Source organism: Eublepharis macularius, chromosome 1 (genome assembly GCF_028583425.1).
Source record: "Eublepharis macularius isolate TG4126 chromosome 1, MPM_Emac_v1.0, whole genome shotgun sequence".
Classification (NCBI taxonomy): domain Eukaryota; kingdom Metazoa; phylum Chordata; class Lepidosauria; order Squamata; family Eublepharidae; genus Eublepharis; species Eublepharis macularius.
In genome coordinates this window covers 227381675-227404700 of record NC_072790.1, presented here as the reverse complement: position 1 = coordinate 227404700, position 23026 = coordinate 227381675, and the positions used below count along the sequence as shown (strand labels likewise).

Genomic DNA, 23026 nt, shown 5'->3' with positions numbered 1-23026 from the left:
CAAGGCTGTGGTGGAGGGGAGCTGGAACGTGTCCAAAATACACAGCAATGCCATGTGGATGCTGGGGGAAAGACGGCCCCAGTTTAAGAAGCATGGAAGAGCAAAACAGCCGTGCGGAAGCAACTCACATCTGAAAGGGAACGAAAGCTGATCCCAATGGGTGGCAATGCTGGCTGCTGCCTCCGGTGCAGAGTTCCCCATGTTTACACAGTGACCTCTCAATGACCCCCACAGATGAACCAGGTAGCAGGGAGGGGGAGCTTGCAGATGGCCATTGCCTCCAAGGTAGCCCTGCCAGTCAGCCATTTCCACAGGTCAGATTATTTCTGTTAAAGGGTCTGGAACTCTTAGAGTAATCAAAGCTAGAACATGGGGGAGGGCAACAGTCCAGCATTTTCTGCGTTGCTGCACCCAGCCGATGCCCTGAGAATGCAGAAACTCCACTGCAGAGATGTGTGGCTAAGGTTCGTACAAAGTATCCAAATTTGGCTTTCAGAGAGGGACCAAAGCAAATGTGGCAGGTTGCCCAGCTAGCTTTTCAGTGTGGCAGGGCTCTTTGCCCAGCAGAAAAATTCCCAGCAGTATATAGGGGGCATCATGCCCAGCGTGGCTGGAGAGAGACCAACCTTCCGGCTGCATGGCTGAATGCTGACTTGGGCTACCCCACCTTGTGAAGGGAAGAGGGGAGGGTGATGGGAAACATGGCATAGCAGTGCCAGCCCCCCAGGTCTAGCTGGACGTAGCTCTGCCTTCGTTGCCTAGCAGCCCTCAAGCCTACTTGGCTGGCGGCTGCCAGGGGAGGCCCCATGGAGCAGCCAATGACCTTTCGTGCCCTTGAATGGCAGAAGCAATTAAAATCAAGCAATTCTGGGTGGGGAGCGCAGGCAGGAGGAGGGGCATCGCAGCAACAAGGCTGAGAATGTGCTGTTGAGGGGTGGGATCCAGAGAGGAAGAAGAGGGAGGGGATATCCACTGGAGGTCATCGACATTCTCAGTCTGAAGATCTGTTTTTGGGTGACAGGCAGGAGGCAAACTGTGCCAAAGGGGCTTGAAGTGACACCCTGTGGGGAAATGGGATTCAGCAGAGCTGAGAAATTCCCAGGCTTGCAGTCATCCAGGCACCTAATAATGTGAAACTGGTCCCTATTTTCCAAGTTTCTGCAGGTTGCAAAGATACTCTCCCCCAAAAGAATCCACTAAAGGGCAAGGGAGGCTAGAAAGTGTTCCCCAGATCCTGCCTGGGCAGTCCAAAACTTTGGGTGCCTACTAGTCAAAACTGCTTAAGCCAGACCAAGTAATTATGCAATGCAATGGCTAAGACGGGTCTGTTGTGTGGTACAGTGGAAAATGCCTTCTCCATAGAGCAGAATGGGATTTGCCAGTTTCCAGAAGCCGTCCAGGTCAGGTGTAGGGTTGCCAACTCTGGGTTGGGAAATTCCTTGGGAGAGCAGAGTTTGGGGAAGGGAGGAAAGTCAGCAGGGTGTAATGCCATACAGCCCCACCACCAAGGCTGCCCTTTTTTCTGGGGGAACTGACTTTGGTAGTCTGGAGATTAGTTATAATTCTGAGAGATCTCCAAGCCTAACCTGGAGATTGGCAACCTTAGTCGGGTGCCTCATTGCCTTCCTAAAAGGTGCCTCACCAGAAGTATCTGTAGAAGTACGGCTTTTCCAGCTCCTGGAGAAATTAACACAGTGACTAATTCTGGTAGGGAGAAGCCTCTGAGGATGGGAAAACGTATTCCCTTAAATCCTGAATAATTGTGGAAAGCTCTCACACAAGGGATTCTAGGAAGAGTCTTAAAACTGTCTTACTTCACTTATATCCTGCCTTTCGCCCTACTGGGGACCCAAAGTAGTTTACATCATTCTCCACGCCTCCATTTTATCCCCACAACAACCCTGTGAGGTAGGCTAGGTTGAGAGAGTATGATTGGCCCACAGTCACCCATGGCAGAGTGGAGAATTGAACCTGAGTCTCCCAGATCCAGCGCCTTCCTCTGTTGAAATCAATTATTATGCAGCCCCAATTCCGTTTTGCCAAATGGCCCCTCATCAATACAAGCTGTGCACTGACAAAAATGCCATATCCCCTGCAAGCAAAATATTAATATAAAACCTCCACCCTTCCATTCCCAGGTGACTTAAGAGAACAACACTCCATATAGACAAAAGGGAGGAGGAGATTTGTACGTTTGTATTTTTGCGTATGTTATGGAGGGCCTGTTCCCTCCCCAAATGCAAAGGAGGATGCAGGAATGGGACTGTGTGAAATGTCACCCAATGAATTACCTGCCACGGCTGGTGGGTTGCTCTGTGCCACCAAACCACTGGCTCGAAGATGGTCCCAGAAGAGAAAAAGCCAGACAATGGCAGAACCATTTATCACTTTAAAAGTCAGGGGTGCAGGAATTACTTGGGAGCAGGGGGAGAGAGTGAAGGTAATCTCTTGTTCATTTGCATGTTATTAAGATGAATTAAACATCTGCAGATTTGCAGCTGATGGTTTATAAAGGGATGTTTTCTGATCCCTGTTATAGGAACTGGCATTGTCAGAGAGAGTTTTTAAAGGTTCACAAAGAAAGGTGCTGGAGCCACCTCTGGCTAGAGGCCAAGGCCATCACACGATCCTCAGACTTGGATGCCCCAAATATTTATTTATTTCATTTGACCTTGGGGTCAGGTAGCAATTTCCCCCTGGCAAATTCAGCTATGGATCCTGACAGTGCTGGGCCATCATCTAAGCATGGAGCAAGGGCCTTTGGGGGGTGGGGGTGGGTAGTTGTGAATTTCCTGCATTGTGTAGAAGTTGGACTAGATGACTTTGGAGGTACCTTCCAACTCTATGATTCTATGATTTCTTGTCCCCCTTTGTCATTGAGACTTAAGGCATATTACAAATAAAATGCAGCAAAGACCAGTGCAATAAATGGGGAATTCTGTACATGTTCAGAGGCACTGTCTGTTGTGTTTTTTTATCCTGCCTTTCTTTCAAGCTGATATATGTGGTTCTCTCCTCTTGTTGGCCAGCCAGACTGGAAATGAGTAGCCTAAGATCACCCACCACGCTTCTTTGTCAAGCAGAGGTATGAATCTGGTCTTCTCAACTGTGGTCCAATGCTCTAACCCCTAGGCAATACTGGCTTTCAACATGTTACCAGGCATGCTACAGGGAAGAGGTCTGGCTTTGAATACAGGCTCTGGGTCTCACCTTGAGCAATCCCTGGGGTTGAAATGATACAGCCTCCAAGGGCATTTCACCTGGTATTCAAGAGGCACACAACTGTGGAGTGGTATGGGCTATTCCCTGGAATCGTCCCTCCTGTGTAAATGTCTCAACAGATCTGAAAGGAGCAGAAGGTATGTGGGCCCTAGCACCTTTCATTCTCAAAAATCCAACACACTCTATTTTCCTGCCACCACTCAAACTCAAATATGTATTTTGCTCCTTCAATATAATCAGTCGCTGCAGCCAACATGGAGCGGCGCAGTGTTTTGTTTGTCTGCACGCAGCGATGCCTGCTCCAGATGACAGCCAGGTCAGGGGGTCATAGAAGAGACCGCATTAGGAATCCAAACAGATGCACCTCCAGGGAACCCCTGACCTGACCTTGCACAGGCTCCACGGTCCTGGGAGAAGGGGGGGGTGGAGGGTCTCCACCGTCAAGATGGGGAAAGGATACGCACATAGTGCTTGGCATAGATGCTGGTGGAGGGGGGGGTCTGCTGTGAGGCAGCATGAAAGGGGGGTGGGAGACACATCTGTCCTACAGCTGAGTGCAATCAACCCTCCAGGGAGCTCTCTGCACAAGCCCTGTTTATTTCAAGGGTGATTGTGCAGGAGAACATGCCAATGAATTGTGCCTTGTGTTAATTCTGTGGAAGACGCAGGGCGCCGCTGCTCATTTGGTTTTCCCACATCAGACACCACAATATTTAGGGCCAGCATTGCAGACTGGAACATGCAGGGGGTCACACAATAATCAAGGTATTTAAGGACATTACTTGGGCATGACATTTCAAAAAATGAGCACACGCCAGCAATGGCTGCTGAATCTTAAGAAGGACGAAGGCCATTATTGGGCATCATGCTTGGCACACCCCTTGCCCTTCCTCATGTCCAATGAGTTTATTTTGCCATTTTTTTTATTTATGTGAAATAAATATGCAAATTTTCTCAACTTCTATTGCATTCAGGCAGCAGAATTCAATTTATCTTGAGACAGAAATTGGACTCCCCCTTTTCTGTTGTTACGGGCATATTTTAATTTTTTAAGCTCATAGAAATTCCAGCCCTGCAAACCATCGCAACCACACAGACCAACCAAGAACACTTCTTCAATTATTCCTTGTGAGCAGCAAAATTCACCCTCAGGAGGGAAAACTGTTAACTTTAAGATTATTCTGCCGACCTCTCTATTTACTGTTACAGAGAGGTAAGTTCAGACCTAGGGAAAAGGAGTTTATTCCTCATTTTATTTTTTCTTTTGCCCTGTAGTTAACATTTTGCTCACTAGGTTTCTTCCTTCCCGGAATCAAGGGCTTCAATTTTAAATACAATTTTTCTTTTTACAAATTTGATATGATCATGGTAACTCTGCACTCTCATACAAAGCCTTTAGCTCCATAGGGAACAGGGAAGGTGGCCAGGAAAAACCAATAATTCTTAATCTGATGAAGTTTCCAGAGGCTCTAAAGTGTTATCTCTTTACAAGACACTGGTGGTTGGTTGCAAGCAGTAAAAAGTTAGGAGTGGGTGGGGGAAAGCCAGAACTCACTGACGTCTAGTAACTTGGGATCTGGACAATTGGGCAAATTCCACCTTCCTCACGGTACAATGGAGGTTTCTATACAGGGCTGTTGTGCTACCAACCTACCTTGCATGAATTTGTCTAAACCCCTTTTAAAAACTTCTAAGATAGAAGCCATCTTTATATCCAGCGGCAGTGTGTTCCACAAATTAATCCTATAATATGTGACAAAGCACTTTATTTGGCCTATCCTGAATCTACTGAAGTGAGTAAGAAGGCAGGTCCTAGGAGGATTTTTTTGCCAAATAGGATGCAAGGGGAGGTGGGAGCTAAGGATACTTATGTGCAACGACTTAACTGGCATGCAATGCAATATTTGTTAGAGTTGGAAACACAGATATAAAGTGGACTCAAGTTATCAGAGGAGTGAAAACACAGTCTAATAGGTACTGGATTGCTTGGTCTGGGAAGAGCATTATGACATGCTTTTGAATAAACATCTCCCTCCACACTTCCATGCACCTAAGCACACTTTTTTTAAACATCTCATTTATGCACAACTAGAGCTGAATCACAGCCGTTGCCGATTTCTATAAAGCATTTGCAGGCACAGTTCTGAAAGCGACAGCAGAGAGAATGCTGTGGTACTGAGCAGTTCGCATTTGTGTTTAAACCTGAGATTTTTCAGTTTTGTTCTGCGCAAAAAAAAAAGCCAACAAAAATGTGTGCAAAGCCGACATTAACTACCTAGATTATCACTTGTGCCAGTTTTTTTTTAAAAAATGCCTAGAACTCTGAATTTAAGCTACAAATTTATACACAGAGTTTCAATGCGTAACTAAAATTCTGTTGTAATCTTACAAATACAAGAAGCTGCCTTATGCAAGCACAGACGAGTGGACATCTGGCCCAGTGATGTCTACTCAGCCACTGCCTCTCAAGGGTTTCAGGACAAGAAAAGGTTTACCCATCTTGCTTATCAGAGATCCTTTAACAGAAGATGCTGGAGAGGGGGCGGGGCTCAGCTGGGACTCCAGCAAGGAAAGCATGTCTCTTCCCCTTGATCTGAAGACCCTCCCATATCATTCTGCCCACCATTGTGGCCTGCAGTACTGACAGAACAATATTAAAATATTAAGTTGGAACTAATTACTTTAACCCAGGTGAGGAACCCGCCCCCCCCTCCAATTTTTACTCAGGCAGTAAATACGGCATCCTTGGGGCTGATGCGGGAACGTGGGGCGTTTGCTCGCAGACACATACGCTGATGTGAGTTGAGTCGACATGGTTTCAAGCCACCAGGTGGTTTTATTTATGGACCTTCCTGTGCCTCACCACCACCACGTCCTTTTAGAAGGCATCTCTCGGCATTCAAATATTAATGTTCAGCCTCCGGCCCTTGCAGTGGGAGAAAAGAAGGGAAGCCACAGAATCGCCTTCGGCAAGGCTGCCATCGTGGGGATGAGCCCCCAACAGGAAGGCAAAGCAGGGAGGGTGGGGGGTTCAAAGGCAGCAAACAAACAGCAGGAAGATCTGAATCCTCAGCCGAGGGAAAGAGAGCGTTCTCCTGCCTTGGGAAGGTACAAAGGCCTCCAAACCCATAATGGGGCAATGCCCACCCCAAATGAATCAGGAAATACGTGCGGAAGAAGACGGCAGGGAAGAGCCAGGAACACACAACACATCCCTTTCTCAGCAGGTTCTGCAAGAGACAACCCCCCCACACACACCTTTTCCAAATTGATCACCTGGAATCCAATGAGGTTCTATAGAGTTTTTTTTAAAAAACTGCTCCCCAAATAATGTAATAAAGATGGGAAATAGTATACTAGCAGATGTTCTCTCCCTGCTGTGGTATGAGGGCTGGGGTGGGCCCTCGGATCAACTCTAGCTTGCCGAATGGGGCGATCACAGATCCCGCCTTCCTCATTGCCCCTTCCCAGTTGCCAACTCTCTCTCCCTCCTAGAGGAGCGGTAACAAAAGAGACAAAGGAAGGGTGGCAAGGGCAGAATCTGGAAAGAGGCCACTGAAAGGAGGGGACAGGAACCTAAGAAGAGCCCTGCTGGATCAGGCCAAATAGCCTGTCTAGTCCAATATCCTGTTTCCCCGGAAGACCCATAAACAGGGCCAAACCCTCTCCCCTGTTGCTGCCCCTTGATACTAAACATGGAGGCTCCATTTACCCATCATGGCCATCCGCCATTGACTGGCCAATCCTCCATGAATTTGGATAATGCTCGTTTAAAGTCATCCAGGGGGCTGGCAGCCTTCCCTTGCCCACCTACCATTCCAAGTGCTCCATCAGAAAACCTACAGCGCAATCCTAAACGGAGTGTGGTGTTGGACTAGGATCTGGGACTCGCAGGTTCAAATCCTCACTCTGCCATGGAAGCTTGCTGGGTGTGACCTTGGGTCAATCATACTCTCCCAGCCTAACCTACCTCATAGGGTTGTTGTGAGAATAAAACGGAGGAGAAGAGAACAATGTAAGCGGCTTTGGGTCGCCACTAGGGAGAAAGGCAGGGTATAAATGAAGCAAATAAACCTGCTTAAATCAAGAAGGGCGTACTTTGGTTTCAGAGTGCACTGCTACCCACCCACTGCAACTGCATTTTGCTAATAGGGCTTGTGTGTTTAACAGCTGCATAACCAGTTTGCAATTCCACAGCATGGTGTAGTGGTTAGAGTGATGGACTAAGATTGGGGAGACCTAGGTTCAAATTCTCACTCTGGCATGGAAGCTTGCTGGGTGACCTTGGGCCAGTCACACACTCTCCACCTAACCTACCTCACAGGGTTGTTGTGGGGATTAAATGAAGGAGAATGATGTAAATTATAAACCACCTTGACTTCCTACTGGGGAGAAAGCTGGGTTATGAATAAAGCACGATAAACCAATGAATAAGTCTATTAAAGAGAAAGGCTGCTTGAATTTTTGCCTGCCTTGCAATAATTTACCGCCTTCGACAACTGGTGCAGTAGAGGCATGCCAAGAAAAAAGTGGCAGTCTCCAGGGCCAAGATCCTCTGGCGTCCTCTCTTATGTGGCCGGGGGAGGTGCCCCGGGCCCAAGTCACAGCAGAAGAAACCCCCTTGAAGTGCTGGCGGAGGCACCAAACCGACTCCTCATTAACTGCCCCCAACCTCCGCCTTAATGTACCAGGAAGCTTCCGAAGGGCCATCAAAGCACTCCAGGAAAGAACTCTCGCCGCCCGGGGCGCAATAAAAAAGCCACTAATTAGGCCCAACCTCTGCCATCACGACAACCGCTCCGAGGGATCTCTTCCACAGGCCGCACTGCGCTTCCCTTTGCTTGCCAGGAATGAGATCCACTGAGCAGCGCTAAGAGGGGGGCTCTGGGGGGGGGGCAAGCTAAACAAAGCCCCCCCCCCAGTCATCTCCCGTCAACGCCCTCCAATCAGAGTTGTGCCACGGGTCGATCGCGAGAAAACACTCTCCAGAATTCTGCGGCATTCCAGGACTTGGCATCTTTCTACCCGAAACGTTCTACTCGCTTTGGGACCCCTGATTTGTACAGAAACAGGGCCAAGAAGAGAGGATTCCCGATGCAGGCTTTCTTGTTCTTTTTCTAACAGCTGAGCGGGCTCGCCCTTCGCATTAAACTTTCAGTTCCTTTCATTTACCAGCGTTTGGCTTCGTTAAGAGGCGAGAGCATCCCGGTGGGGGCAGAAGCACAGAGCGAAAGAGAAAAGGCTCGGCAATGGCGAGGGAATAGGCGCCGGGAAGCAGCAAGAGAGCGCTTAGACGCCCGTGGGATAGTTTCAGAGGTAGAACAATTCTCTAACCCCGCCCGAAAAGCAGCCGTGCCTAACCTGTAAGATTTCCGAAAAAGCAGAGGCGAACCTGGGCGACGCTTTGCGTTATACTGATTCTCAGACATTTAATAAGCTTCACAGCCAGTGGCCCAGGGGGGCCAAAGGCGAATGCAGAAGAAATAAACGATTCATTTTCCTGTATAGGATGGGGTAGAAACTTAAAACACGTGAACTTTCTTATTTGAAAACTTGCTGATGGGAAAAAATATGGGGGTAAGTGAAACACAAGCCATGCAGTATATACCTGCCATTCTCCCTGGTGGGGGGAGATGTTATAATTTTGAATACGTTCTCTCCACAAAGATGGAGGATAGAATTAAGCCCTTGGAGGGAGATTTCCAAGGGTGCTGCAGCACGAGGGGGAAGGAGGCAGCAATCTTATCACCTGTAGGCACATCCCGTCCACTTCCTGCGCAGGGGGAACCAGCACAGCCCTCTGCCCATTTACTCAGCACAGGAGACAGAAGTGGATCTTCTCAAGAGGGCTGCGGGAGGGGCAGCGGGCTCAGGCTTTCCAATAATAACGGGAATACATTTTCCCCAGGCTCTTTCCCCTTCTCCCCACATTCCAGAGCAATCGAAACAGATCCTCTCAGGGAGCCCTGCTCTGACTCAAAGCCACTGGGCAGGAGTGGAAAAATTACAGGACTTCCTGCCCCAGAATCCCCTTCTGCACTGTTTTCTTGCGAGGGGACTAGCCATCTTCTCTGTGGTGGGTAGGTTAGAGCCGCCAACCTCCCCATGGTGTAGACACAACCAAAAATGCTGGTGTATAGGAACTACACGGTCACAATTTTCAATAAATGATTCTGAATATATTTTTTGGTATTTATATTAATTCAAGGTGCAACAGTGCTCAGTGCTATGCAAATAATTCCTATAACATTTAATGAGCAACTGTAGCCAAGTCCTCAAGCACAAAGATAGATGAGTCCATGAGAATTCATATTCAAGTATATTGCACAATGGCCCAAAGGTGGCCTCCAAATCCAGAAGACAACATGTGTGCTGGAGCCCAATAGATTCTGCAGCCTTCAGCAATAATGTCTATCCGGATGGTCACCATAATTCGTTTAAACACTCATGACTCCATCAAGCTATTCACAGAACAATATCATGTCAATCTCCCCATGGTGGCTGGAGGTCTCCTGGCATTGCAACTGATCTTCAGGCCGCAGAGACAATGGCAGCTTTGGAGGGGGGACTCTACATCATTATTCCCTGCTGGGGTCCTTTCCCCCCCAGACCCCACCATCTCTGGACTGTTCCTCAAAATCCCCAAGCCTTTCCCAAGTTGGAGCTGCTAATCCAGAACAAGGGCATCCTGGGAAGTGGAGAATAAGATGCCTTGTTTTCCTGGTAGGAAGCCTGTGAAAAATGGACCACTTGCTAGACTGGGGAACATACTATGCTTTGGGAAAAGTTGCCACAGCTGAATTTGAGCCCCTGCCAGCAAAGAACATGGCAACCTTAAGCAAAATACATTTTGCAAGGGTTTGGAGTAGCTGCGTCCCTTGCTCTATGCCTTTAAAAGCTACCGGACGGGCAAAAGAAATTCAGCAGGTGTGGCTTCTCCCTTTCCAAATACAAACATGCAGTGGGAGTGACTGAATGTCTGCCTGCTCGGCAACTGTTAGCGGTACAGAACACTTCCCCAGATCAGAATAGAAAGACAGGAACATTAGGAAGGGGCAGCGACACAGGAGTAGGGGCTACTTACGTGAGCCATGATGATGGGTGCATAGTCCTCCTTTCCACTTCCCCCTTTGCAAAGTGTGGCTATTTAATTGTCAAAGCACATTAAGGCTTGAAAGTGTGCCTTGTTGGGAACATGGCTCGACTGGAGAAGCCTCTGTTTCCTCATCTTCAGAAAAGGTATAATCATCCTCTTCCCCAGACAACAGCGACTCATGTAGCCACTTGGCAAATCGGCCACATGCAATTGGCGGGGGACGCCCAGGAGGACCAGAAATGCTGCCAGTGTGATGTGGTGGCTGGAACATTGGACTGGGATCGGGGAGATTCAGGCCGGAATCCCCACACTGCCATGGAAGCTAGCTGGGTGGCCTTGGGCCAGTCGCTCTCTCAGCCTTACCTACCTCACAGGGTTGTTGTCTAAGAGTGTAACTCACAGGGTATCAATACCTAGATAAATTATGAGGCAGGGGGGTATCTTGGTCCTGCGTGTCTAGAGGGCAGAACCTTTTGTTCGTGCCAACACAGGCAAGATGTCAGCACAACATGCAAGCTAAGCCCCCGTGCGTGTCTGAACTCAGCAGAGTGGGCAGCATCTCGGGGCATACACGCACAGGCTCCAGATGCATAAGACAGTGGCCTTAAAATTGCTATATAAATGATGCATCATTACTGAACATGTAAGGTCTGTAAAAAGCCATTTAAATTTTAAATTATTAGCAGCATCCATAACGGTGGCCGTAGATTTTCGCAGCCTCCCTCAGACTCACTGGGGGATTTTGGCAGGAGAGCTGGGGAGCTTCTTGCCCTGGGATGCCCTCCCTCCATCTCCATTGCCCATTAAATGCTCCCCTCCCTTGTCGTGCATTCCCGGTAAGCCTACAATGCTTCCCACCTGCACACAATGCACACATCGTAGCCGATTGTTAAACACTTATTTATTAATGCATAATGAATTAGCCACGAATAAATTATTCAGCATAACCCTTTGTCCTTTTCGCACCCCTGGTGGCATTTGTGTGAGGAAAATGCAGACGGCGTGAAGCTTGTCCGATTGGCCTCCCAGAAAGGGACAAGGTCACATCAGAAGGTGCCGAGGGAGAAGACCCAAGTGTTCTCCTTGACTTGTAGCTTTGCTGTGGGTACAGGCTAACCTGGATGAGCCTCAGTTGCATGTCAACACGCTTATTATATAGGCTGATGACTGGGGCAGGGGACAGAGGCCTTTCAGAACCGCTGCCGATGAGGGAAGTTTTGCTATTTTGACAACACACAAGAACCAAAGCAGGGGTCTTTTATCATGGCAGAGGGGCCAGGGTGTCAGACTGGGATCTGGGGAACCCAAGTCCTAGTTCCCCATTCTGCTATGGATACTTACGAAGTGACCTTGGGCTAAGCGCTCTCTCCCAGTTGCAGCCTCGCAGGATTGTTGTGAGAACAGCATGGAGGTAGGGTTGCCAGCTCCAAGCTGAGAAATTCCTGGAGATCTAGGGGGTGAAACCTGGAGAAACCCGGAGACAGTAGGGTTTGGGGAGGGAAAGGACCTTGGCATGGCGTAATTCGATAGAGTCCACCCCCCAAAGTAGCCATTTTCTCCAGGTGAACTGATCTCTGTGGCCTGGAGACCAGCTGTAATTCCAGGACATCTCCAACCACTACCTGGAGGCTGGCAACCCTACATGGAGGAGAGGAAAACAATGTACACCCTCACCCAATCTCCTTGGAGGAAGCAAGTGATATAACTGTACTCTGTAAATAAATAAATATCCCTATAACCTGGTTCATATGACAAGCATGGGAAAATAATATCGTTTCTCGCCCTTTCCAGAGGCAGGACATCTGGCTCCAGGGTCACACACAAAATATAACCATTTTACATACCATTCCCCAAAGCCTGGCTGTGCAAGCTTTGCTGGTTTGAAGGGCTCTAATTAAATGGGAGACGGCCCAAAAAGCTGAGACCCTGCAAGACTTCGCGTCGCCCAGCTGGCTGAAGCTGAAAAATATCAGGGAGGGCGGGAGCTCTTGAGGAACTACAGCAAATTTGGCTGAGCGTCCAGTGAAAGTGGGTGGGTGGAGGGAGTCGCCATCGGCAAAGGAGGTTCTTGTCTGAAAGGTCACGTCTCATCCCCTCCTGTAATCCGCTTAGCAAGAGGGGAGCTGAGACCAGGGCTCTGTTTACCCGCCTGCTTAAGACCGCTTGGCGCTTATCGCCTGTGCCATCCATGTGCCAATCAATATTCTTCATAATTCAATTTTCTCTCCTCTGCTTAACGGCTTCAGCTTTCGAAGGGAAAATGCCCCCCCCCCCTCGCCAGGCTACCTCCCCTTCCCATTAAGAAGCGCCTTGCTGGATCAGATCAAAGAGCCACCTAATCCAGTATCCTGTTTCCGTAAGTGGCATGAAGACAACAGGCTCCACCACATCGAGTTATCTGTCCCTCACATTGGTATTCAGAAGTAGGCTGCCTCTGAACATGGAGGTTCTATTTCACTGTTATGGATTTTTGATAGCTCCCCCCTCCTCCGTGACTTTATTTGCTTCTTAAAAAGCTGTCTAAAGCTAGGATCAAAAACACAGCCCTATGATCCCTTTTCAGCCTCCAGGATGAGCTTTAGAATAAGTGATGTTTAAAATCAAGTGTGCCTCTGGGCATGGGCAGAGTGGCCTTCCCTCAACCAGGCCTCCTGCTCACTGTACAGAGTTTTTCTAGAATATCGAGATTTCCATTCCAGAAACCTTAGAGAGACAAAAGGGACCATCTCATAAAGGGGAGGGGGGACTCGTATCTCAGTTGCCCTGTAGGGTGGAGGGAAATGTTGCCCTGAGGGAGGAACGGCTGGAATACGAGGGCATAAATGCCTTGCCACTAATTCCAGGCCATACTGACAAGAGCCTTGACGTGATGAGCAATATACAATCAACAGGGAAAGGGATCAGTATGGTTTTTTCCCTCTTTTTATTCTGTGTCCAATTTGACAAGAGAAATAAAACCCAAGGGAAATTCATCCAATTAACAGCACCTTCCTTTCTCACTCCACTTCCTTTGTTCTATAAATGCACAGAAGGGCAGATGCTTCACCACTCCACACACACACACACACCCATAATCCTCACTGCAGGGGCCAAAGGCGGCTGCATTTTAGCATAAGAAGCTTTTGTTTCTGGCAGTTTTTGCAACAATTCTGCATATGCTCAGAGGCAATGTCTGCTTTTAGGTAACATGGAGATGTATTGGTGGGAAAAGCTTTACCAGTTAAATTTCCGGCTGTCACATGGCTGTTAAAGGGGGGAAAGCCCTGCCGAGAAAGGTGGCAATATAATGGGGGGGGGAGGGAAGAGAGGCAACCAATCATGTGAAAAGGCAGTGTTGTACGGACCCATCCAGTTTAGCACAGACGGCCCCTTTTCCCCTGCCTGAATCCACCATCACCAGAATGGAACCCTGCCCCCCCTCCCCCAGGAAACAGCAGAGTATTTTGGTAGTGGAACAGGCGGGCAGACAGGAAATGTCAAATTTATTGTAATCATTATTACATCTTGGAATCCAGTTCTTGAAACAAATATACACATGGATTGGGAAGTTCTGTGTCACCCGCCGGAACCCTAATGCCTCCTCCCCACCATGCAAACTCTGGCCTCAACCCTTAAAGCATGGAGGGGCGGAGTGTATTCTGAACTAGGTTTCAGGAAGAAAGTTTCCTAGTCCAGCTGTTCTACAGGGCATCCCTTTTGGATATCAGCTCCGCATCACCACCTTAATACACACATTCCACTTCAGTTGCGGGGTGGCCCCTAGAAGATGGCGGAGGGCTTTCCAGAGTGATGCGAGAGAGGACAGGAGGGAAGGAGAAGATTCTGCAGACAAAAACAAAATGCTTAAATCAACGGCTGTGCCCCACAGACCTCCACCTTCTCCCAGAATCTCTGCTCTCCCAACTGGAGAGAGAACCCCGGAAGCCCCAACTTCCAGACTGTGCCCCCTAATATTGCAGACAAAGGCTTCTAGAGTTTAGGTGAAACCCAGCTGTGTCAGCAGAGTTAGGCCTAACTAAAAATGGTGTGCCATTTATAGTATCACCTGCTTCCTGTCATGCAGAGGTAAGCTGGAAGCTCCCTGCAGAAAGGCAAATGTTCATGTGTTAGAGGCACTGATTCAAATCAGCAAATGCTCCTGGGGGAAAGGACTTAATCCATTGCCCCTAACTTGAAATGGTCTCAAGGAGCCTCTGGGGTAACTTGGCTGTTGCTTATCAGCAATGCAAATAATTTTCCTCAACAGGGCAAACAGGAACCGCCCCCCCCAGCATCTGGAGACCCCTAAGCCCAGTGAGCCATGGGTTAAGGACTCCTCCACTATCTTGGTACTACAGGGAACTCTGCATATGCTCTAAGGAACCTTCTACAACTTAGGTCAAGTGTGCTTAGCTAGCTCAACATTATTGTTTTATCTGATAGACTGTGTGCTGTGTGATAGTGTGCTTTCCCCTAGATTTTGTATTTTGTCTTCCTTTCTACCTCTTTTGAATCCACCCACCATTTCCCCCTTTTCTATAATAAACCTCCTTTCTACAAAGGCATTTTTGGCTTCCTTGGTACCATCCATTTCTCTGGGATACTTCTCTGACTCTTCCCTATGGGCCAGACCATTTGGGCGCTACCTAGTTTGCTATAAGGTAGTTTTTCTGAGGTTTCCACCTTGTTATTTGGTTATTTCGCTAGGGCTGAGCTGGAAGAGCTGCTTCCCAGCGGATCAGTCTAGCTGTTTTCAGGAGGTATTTGAGTGGTGGCAGGCAACCACCCGAGTGTTTGCCAGGGAACCCTTGGCCTAAGGTTGTCCCCAACAAGGAAAGTCACTTTCCCCCTTTCCTAACCATAACAACAATTTGGTGGCAACGGTGGGATGTGCCTTTTCAGGTAAGGAAAAGGGCAAAAGGAGAAAGGCTTAAGTTCCCGTTCCTTGGACCCCATAGCAAGAAAGATCTTGCTGGCAACAAGTGATCAGCAACCGAGTCCTATCTGGGCTAAATTTGTCTTCCTCTCCTTGCAGGTATTTAAGGCCTGGATGGGGTCAGAGGCAGGGTTTTTTTTTTCTGGGAAAAGAGGTGGCAGAACTCTCAAGAGGGAAATGAGGAAGAAACACACAGGATTCTTTGAAATCGTATTATTTTCGAGCACTATTGCCGAGCATTCTCAAGAGGTGCTGGAACTCCGTTCCCCCTGAAAAAAAGCCCTGGTCAGAGGCATATGGGCTGTTAGCCCAAGGCCTGGGTAAGGCAGCCTTGTCAATCTGGGCCAGCCCAGAATTCATTTCTCTTGTTTGTTGTAGTTGAGTTGCATTATTTGGGAATCTGTATTTTGGTATTTTTCTGAGCTGTTTTGGGACCCTTTGGATAGGAAAGCAGCATATACATGCCATAAACAGAGATGAATGAATGAACTGGGTCCCTGCACACTTGAGAATCTGAGTTTCAGCAGGGAATGCCTGCTCTTGACAGGACCAAGGGTGGATCCATAAACAGTGTAATGTATATTTCAACACACAGTTGTCCCTTCTGCTACCTTGTAGTTTCCTGCGCAGGTAATACATCAATGCTATAGAATGTACAGGGTCTCATGCACGGTTGTCATTAAAAACCATTCCGGCACAGCATTCCTCTAGTGGTAGGATTATGAGCAAGGAGTTAAACATGATCATATCCAAAGCACCCCAGTGATATTACGTTGACAGGAAAGCTGACCTTGGCTGAGTAGAAGATTCATTGGACATTCTGCATCTTATCAAACATACATTGTGCTTTTTATCATCACAGCGTAACCTGAGCAAGAGCCAAGCCTGTTTTTTGAATCCAAGGTAGACCTGGGACTGGGACTTAATGACAGAGCACCTCTAACATGTGTCCCCTTCCAAAGGATCTACAACTCCCCCCTCCCAAATACATTAGGAATTAAGGGGAAAGGCTGCCAAAGAAGACGTGGGGGTGGCATTTGACCAGGAAAGGAAAGACCTTGGTTGCACTGGGCAGTCAGTCATATAATGTCAAATAAAGAGAATTATGCAGAACTGCTGCCTTCTAGCGGACTCGAGCCCTGAAGTTTTACTGAGCTTTCTGAAACATTACTGAGTCACACTGCGATTTCTTTCTTCTTCTCCCTCCTCAAAAGCAATTGCAAGGGACTTGGAGGCAATCCTGACTCCTGGACACCTCGCTCCTGAACACCCTTTTGTGTTCCTGTTCAGACACGCCTGTAGCCACAGCACACGGCCAGTAAAAGAAGGAAGGCTTTTGGATAGGAGAGGAGCTCTCGGGGAGGTGCCTGCTCCAAAATTAGCGATGTGTATCCCTGACTCCTGCTGGGCTGAGGAGCAAAGGGCCGTTCCTCCTGCCACTATTATTAGACGTCCTCGTGATGCCATTTTAAAGTGTAGCTTCCCTTTACCCTGAGCAATGCAAGCCCTTCCTAGTTGCCAAGGACAGCAATGCACAGTAAGGGCAGTGCCCAAGAGCATCTGGATGGGCTTACAAAAAGGCAATGACTGATTTATTTATTAAAATTTATTTAATTTATATATTGGGTTAAGAGCCCGCCCTCCCCACAAGCGGGCAAATAGTTTTCCTCCTCAGCAGCCCCCATGACCCCAGCCTCCCCCATCTCTCCCTCCCCTCTCCCTCTCCCCCCACCAAAGTTTGATCACCTGACGCCTACATACCAAGCAGCCCTCCAGCATCAGCCTCATAGGTGGACATCAAAGACCCCGTCTTCCACCGCCTGCACTTCCTCCTCCTGGATTTCTGCACAGACACCAGAATATAAGCTGAGTAAAATTCAAAGACTTCTCTTTTTTTGTGTCAGTGAGGGCTTGTTCGTCGATGCTCCAGAGGGCAAGATGAAATCTCATGGGCTTAAGAGACGGGAGGGAGGATTTCATTTGAAACATTTGGAGAAGCTTCCTAACAGTAAGAGCCGTTCAGCAATTATCAGGGCATGGAGGGAACAGGCTCTCGCTTTCTGGAGGTCTTTAGTCAGAGGATGGACAGTCTTCTGTGGAGGACTCCCTGACTGGATGTCCTGCACCAAACAGAGGGTTGGGCTATGTGGCCTGTAGTGACCGACTCAATGATACTATGGAGTAGGGACACAGTGCAGCAGAAGGGAAATGTTAAATGGTCCCCGAGCTCTCTCTCTCTCTCTCTGACAGGCACACTATTACCCCCCCAGTTTGGTGTAGTGGTTAAGAGCAGTGAGACTAATCTGGAGAGCCGGGTTTGATTCCCCACTCCTCCACTTGGAGCCAGCTGGGGGACCTTGGGTCAGTCACAGCTCTCCCAGAGCTCTCTCAGCCCCACCCACCTCACAGGGTGATTGTTGTGGGGATAATTACATACTTTTGTAAACAGCTCTGAGCAGGCATTATGTTGTCCTGAAGGACGGTATATAAACTGAATGTTGTTGTTAATAACAATAATGATGACGATGTTGTTATTATAAATGGTTTTTGCCCTCTTTCTGAGCTTCTTTACGCCCTGTTGAGGAAAACTATAGGTACCTTTGTTGAATCTGTCTTTTGCCCCACTGGGTTTAAAGCAGGGGGTGGTGACATTTTCAGACAGGGCCAGATTTCACCCCTGAGGTTTAAGTCACAGAACATTTCTGTCTTGTGGAATGGCTGCACATGCAACATATTCCTAATTAAACTACAATCTTGTGCCACCCTCAAGACTATACTTTAAGGAACCACAGGGCTCCTGGTTGATTTTCTTGCAACAAACTAACACAGGACCTCGCTGAAAATATTCTTCGTTACTATGAGGCCGACATTTTTTTTTGCCATCCATCTTTTAGATTTAAATTTCTTTCCACGACGTCTGATTGTGTGTGCAAACCTAAAAACTGGCACACTCCTCCTCCCACCAAAAGCTGGACCAGAAGAGAGAACAGTTCACCGGTCCGCTTGTCTCTAAAAGGCAACAGCCTGGAAGGTCCAGTGTGAGGCAGCCTCAGAACACAAGGGGGAGACACTACCTCACAATTCATCCACCGCAGTAAGTTAGAGACAACATCAGGAAACAAAGTCAGTGGGTGGAAGTGGAAGGGGTTGGGAGATCATGAAAATAACATATGCATCCTTCACAGACCTAGAGCCAGCGTGTGATGTAATGGTTAGTGTGTCTGGACTAGGCCTGGAACAGCTGGGTCCAAAATTCCTGCTCAGCCAGCATTCTCTCGCAGTCTACATCAGTGGGTTGTGAAATGGTAAGGAGAGGGCCAGCTTGAACTCTTTGAAGAAAGAGTGAGGATAAAAATGCAGTAGATCAGTCAAACAAGAAGGCTGAGAGACCAGAACTCTGAAGAATTTTTTAAGGACTGGGGGAGACTGAAGGAGTATTTGGAGAAAAAATGGGATGTGAAGGGGAAATTATGGCAATTTGAAAGTTACTAATTGGGGAAAATATTGGAGATAGGGATTTTTACCGTTTAAAGTGAAGTTTTAATTACTGTTAAGTATAAGTTTTGAATAGATTTGAATTTAATGGCTATTATTCAGTTTATTAGGGAAATATGAGATAATAATATATAAATGGAATAGATAAGTAAGGAATAGAATAAGGTAAGGGTTGGAAAGCTGTTGGAAGTCTGAGAAAAAGGGGGGAGGGAAAGGGTGGGGGGGAAATTGATATTTAGGTTTTAAATAAAAATGTTATTTGTAATATGTACTCACCTAATAAAAAACTTTTTTTTAAAAAAAAGAAAGAGTGAGGATAAAAATGCAGTAGATAAGTCAAACTTTCAGATGTTTAAATATCTGCATTCTGCTCCTACCTTCTATGGTTCCTGCTAACAGTCATGTTTTGTAATGTAAGGATGGTATCACTCTTGTGTTACAGACGTGAGGGGGGGGGCAGTAAAAGAAAGTTCTCAAATTAGAAGCCCGAAGAACTGAAGTGTGCAAACTTACACAGAGCATCACACACAGGAAGCAGCCCTCTGAGGGTTATCAACCCAAAACACACAGCAGGAAGCTGTGCAAGGCACAAAGCCGTTATCTGGGTGGGAAGCCGGTTTCCGTCATGGGGTGAGGATCGGTGGGTAGAAAAAGGGAGGCAACTTCACGGGGGGGGGGGGGGGGTTGTGTGTGCAAAAATAGTGTGTGATTGTCAGTGCTGGAGAAAAAACAATGAAAACGGATGTGTACAGCGGGGGTGGGGGGAGCAGAAAGATATAATGCAGAAAAGGAAGAAAGCTCATTGGCGTAAAAGGCGGGTGCAAGAAGAACCGCAAATTAGAGCCCAGCAAATTTAGGTCATAAATCATAAAAGGGATCTTTAATTACTGAATGTCAAACTCTGGAATTGTTTCTCTGGAAACATTACGGCAGCAACCAATCCTGATCTAAAACTGATGATTTGGGGGGACTAAAATATGTAACTGGTAAAAAAAAAAAAGACTGGAAAACAAAATACTATTTTATAAAAAGACATCCAGAAAATTAAAAATCTGCCAGCCTGATCTCTGTCTCAGGTTAAGTGGTGAAAAGAAATAAGGGCTAGAATTGTCAAAAAGTGCAGAATCAGCACTCTGCTGGTTCAACTCCCGCCACTGCCGTGAGCGCTGCAGGTGGCCTTGGGTAAGCCAATCCTCTCGGCCCCAGCTGGATTGTGGGCATAATAATAACACTGACTTTGTTCTGAAGTGTTATAATAAACCTTCTTTCGATAAAGGCATTTTTTGGCTTCTTTAGTACAATACATTTCTCTGGGATATTTCTCTGAATCTGTTCCCTATGTGCCAGATCACCTGGGCGCTATTTAGTTTGCTATATTTTCCAGGGTTTCCACTCTGTTACTTTATTATTTTTCTAGGAATGACCTGGAAGGACACTTTCCCAGCAGATCAGTCTAGATGTTCTCAGGAGGTATCTGAGTGGGGGGGACAGATTACCAGTGTGCTTTCCAGGGAAACTTGGTCTAAGGGAGTTCCCGCAAGGGAAGCCATTTTCCCACCTTCCTAACTGTAACTATTGATTATTATTATTATTATAGCACTTAAGCCTTGCTGAAGGATAGCCAAAACAGCTTCTACAATGGGAACCCTGGTTAACCTGCAGGGGGATTCTTTAGGGGTGCAGACCAGGTGATTTCGTGGACATTTATATACTTGGATTTCCAAAGAGCTTTTATCATAGCTTCTCATCAAATTCTCTACGAAAAATTTAGCAGGTACTTCTAAGTAATTGAAGACTTAAGACCCAGAAAGTAGGAATAAGTGGACAGTGAACCCCTCTTCCTCCCAAGGAGCTGCAATGGGACTAGAGATGGGCACGAACAGCAATACAAACTAAAAAATAGCCACGAACAGTTCAATCAGCTGTTCATGAACAAGCTGTTAGTGAGGCCCCATTCTAAACGAATAGGGGGTCCTTGCAAGACTCACTGTTCATCAAGCCAGACAATCTGGCACCTGCAATAAATTCCCTTGGCAACTGGAGGCAGGGACTGCCTGAACTCTGTCTGAACTCCTGCTGTTGCCCTGGAAACCCCAATCTAAGCCCAATTTAGCTTGATAGGCAGGTCTTCCTTTCAAGTGTGGAGCTCCAAATTTGTTACAAGGAAGTAAAGAGCAGAGGGGAGTGGGGCTCCCACCTATGGTTTTGCAGACAGTGAGGGAGAGACAGTTGCTGTTGGCATTTTGAGGGAGAGGAAGGGAGAGTGCATTGGAGCTTGAATTTTCTGTGTGTGTGGTGGGACAGGGATCTACCTCTTCAAGTTCCAGGGCTCCTGCCAGGCTCTGGGGCGAAGTTATTATTTATTACTGGTACATTTCCTGCTGCCTGCTCAGGTAAGGTTTCTGGGAGTGGTGCAGTAGGGATCTACCCCTTCAGGTTCCAGGGCTGCTGCCAGGCTCTGGGGCCAAGCTATTATTTATTATTGGTACATTTCCTGCTTCTTGCTCAGGTAGGGTTTCTGGGAGTGGTGTGTTAGGGATCTTGATGGCTGGAGGAGGGCCTGCTGGCCCCCACAAACAACAAACGCGTTTGTGAACAGGTCATGTTCATCGTTGTTCGTTGTTCATTGTTCGTGGATGGCAACGAACACCATGTTCGGTTTTTTTTCTCTTTGTGCCCATGTCTAAATGAGACTGGTTCTATTTAATTTAATTTTGAACAATGAAGCAGCCAGACTTGTGCATGGCACCAAATTATTCAGAAGGGTGAAATCCCAAACCAGTTGTGAAGGAGACTCTTTTCCAAATTGGCAGATGGTATTTCAGCACAATTTACATTAGGATATGGTCATAACTTCACAGATATGCTGATGGGGTCGACTCTGAATTGGGTAAGGCTACCTGAAAAAAATGTATCAGGGTCGCAATGGAAACCATTAACTTCAGTGTACAGCGGTAGTAAAACCAGGATATATTAGAAAGGTGGTATATTGGTAAGAAGACAAAAGAGGGCCGTGGGTGGAGACAAAGGAAGGCGAGGGTTGTTAGAGAGGGAGATGTGTTACAGGTGCCTATATGCCAATGTTAGAAGCTTCCAAGCCATGATGGAGTGCTTGGTGCTACATGACAATTTATATGTAGTTGGTATCTCAGAACCATGGCAGAACGAGCAAAATTAATGGGATACAGTTATCCCTGGGAATAAATTCTATAGAAAGGACAGGGAGAAACAAGGGGAGGTGTTTCATTGTGTGTATATCAAAGAAGGCATATAATCAAATAAGTTAGAAAACATTAGGGGAATGCACTTCCCAAGAAAAACAATATGGGCAGAAATATTGGGCCCTAAAGATTATTTGACCCTGACCTGGATAGTCCAAGTAAGCCTGATCTTGTCAGATCTCAGAAGCTAAGCAGGGTCAGCCTTGGTTAGTAATTGGATGGGAGACCTCCAAGAAGACCAGAGTTGCAGAGGCAGGCAACGGCAAACCACCTCTGTTAGTCTCTTGCCATGAAAACCCCACCAGGGGTCGCCATATGTCAGCTATGACTTGAGGGCACTCTCCACCACCAAGGATTATTTGAAAGAGGGGGTGTACTATTGCTCAAACTAAAGCAAATAATGTTGTGATAATGGGTGACACATTATCTGGGTATGCATGTGCTCAAATCATGCTGTAGGAATGAAGTTCTTGGACATCATAAATGACTGGGTGCACTGGAACAGTTGGTCACAGAGCAGGGCCCGAGACATGAGGCAAGATGTAGATAATGTCGCACCAGCTGGGAACAGTGACTAAAGTGTTATTAAGTTCAGTATTCTCGTTAATGGCGATAACTACCCCTAAAGTCCAAAACAATAACATTTGATTTAAAAAGAGAGAACTTTATAAAAAAGGAGCGAACTAGCTAAAATGAAGCTGAAAGCGAGACTTAAGAGAATCAAATTTCTCAATGCTTAGAATGTTTGGAAGCTATTTAAGGTCCACACTAGTTGAAACCCAGATAGAAGACATTCCCCAGGCTAGGAACGGTACTGCCCAGTCTAAAATAATGCTGCTTGGTCAATGACCCTAGTCAAGGAATCCATTAAAAGCAAAAAGGCTTCATTTAAAAAGTGGTAGGCCTGCCCCAATTAAGAGAACAAGGGTCTGGTAAAAGAAGTATAAGTTAGCAATGAGGCAAGCAAAAAGAGAATTTTAGGAGTGGATTGGTAAAAAGCAACATGAAAAAATAAGCATTTCTTTAAATATATTTGGAACAGGAAACCAGACAGAGAGGCAGTGAGACCTTTGGATG

The 23026-nt window shown here is 47.0% G+C and overlaps 1 protein-coding gene across 2 annotated transcripts in view; it reads right to left on the bottom strand.

The window, feature by feature from the left end:
• Positions 1-13783: 13783 nt before the first annotated feature.
• The window catches only part of RASGRP2 (RAS guanyl releasing protein 2), a 41587-nt gene continuing 32344 nt past the window's right edge, over positions 13784-23026 (bottom strand). For both annotated transcript variants that reach the window (XM_054990652.1, XM_054990658.1), the window contains exons 16-17: positions 16995-17076; positions 13784-14140 (exon numbers count right to left, since the gene is read on the bottom strand). In XM_054990652.1, the coding sequence (XP_054846627.1) occupies positions 17018-17076 (59 nt within the window). In that variant the 3' untranslated portion in view covers positions 13784-14140; positions 16995-17017. The remainder of the gene's footprint in view (positions 14141-16994; positions 17077-23026) is intronic.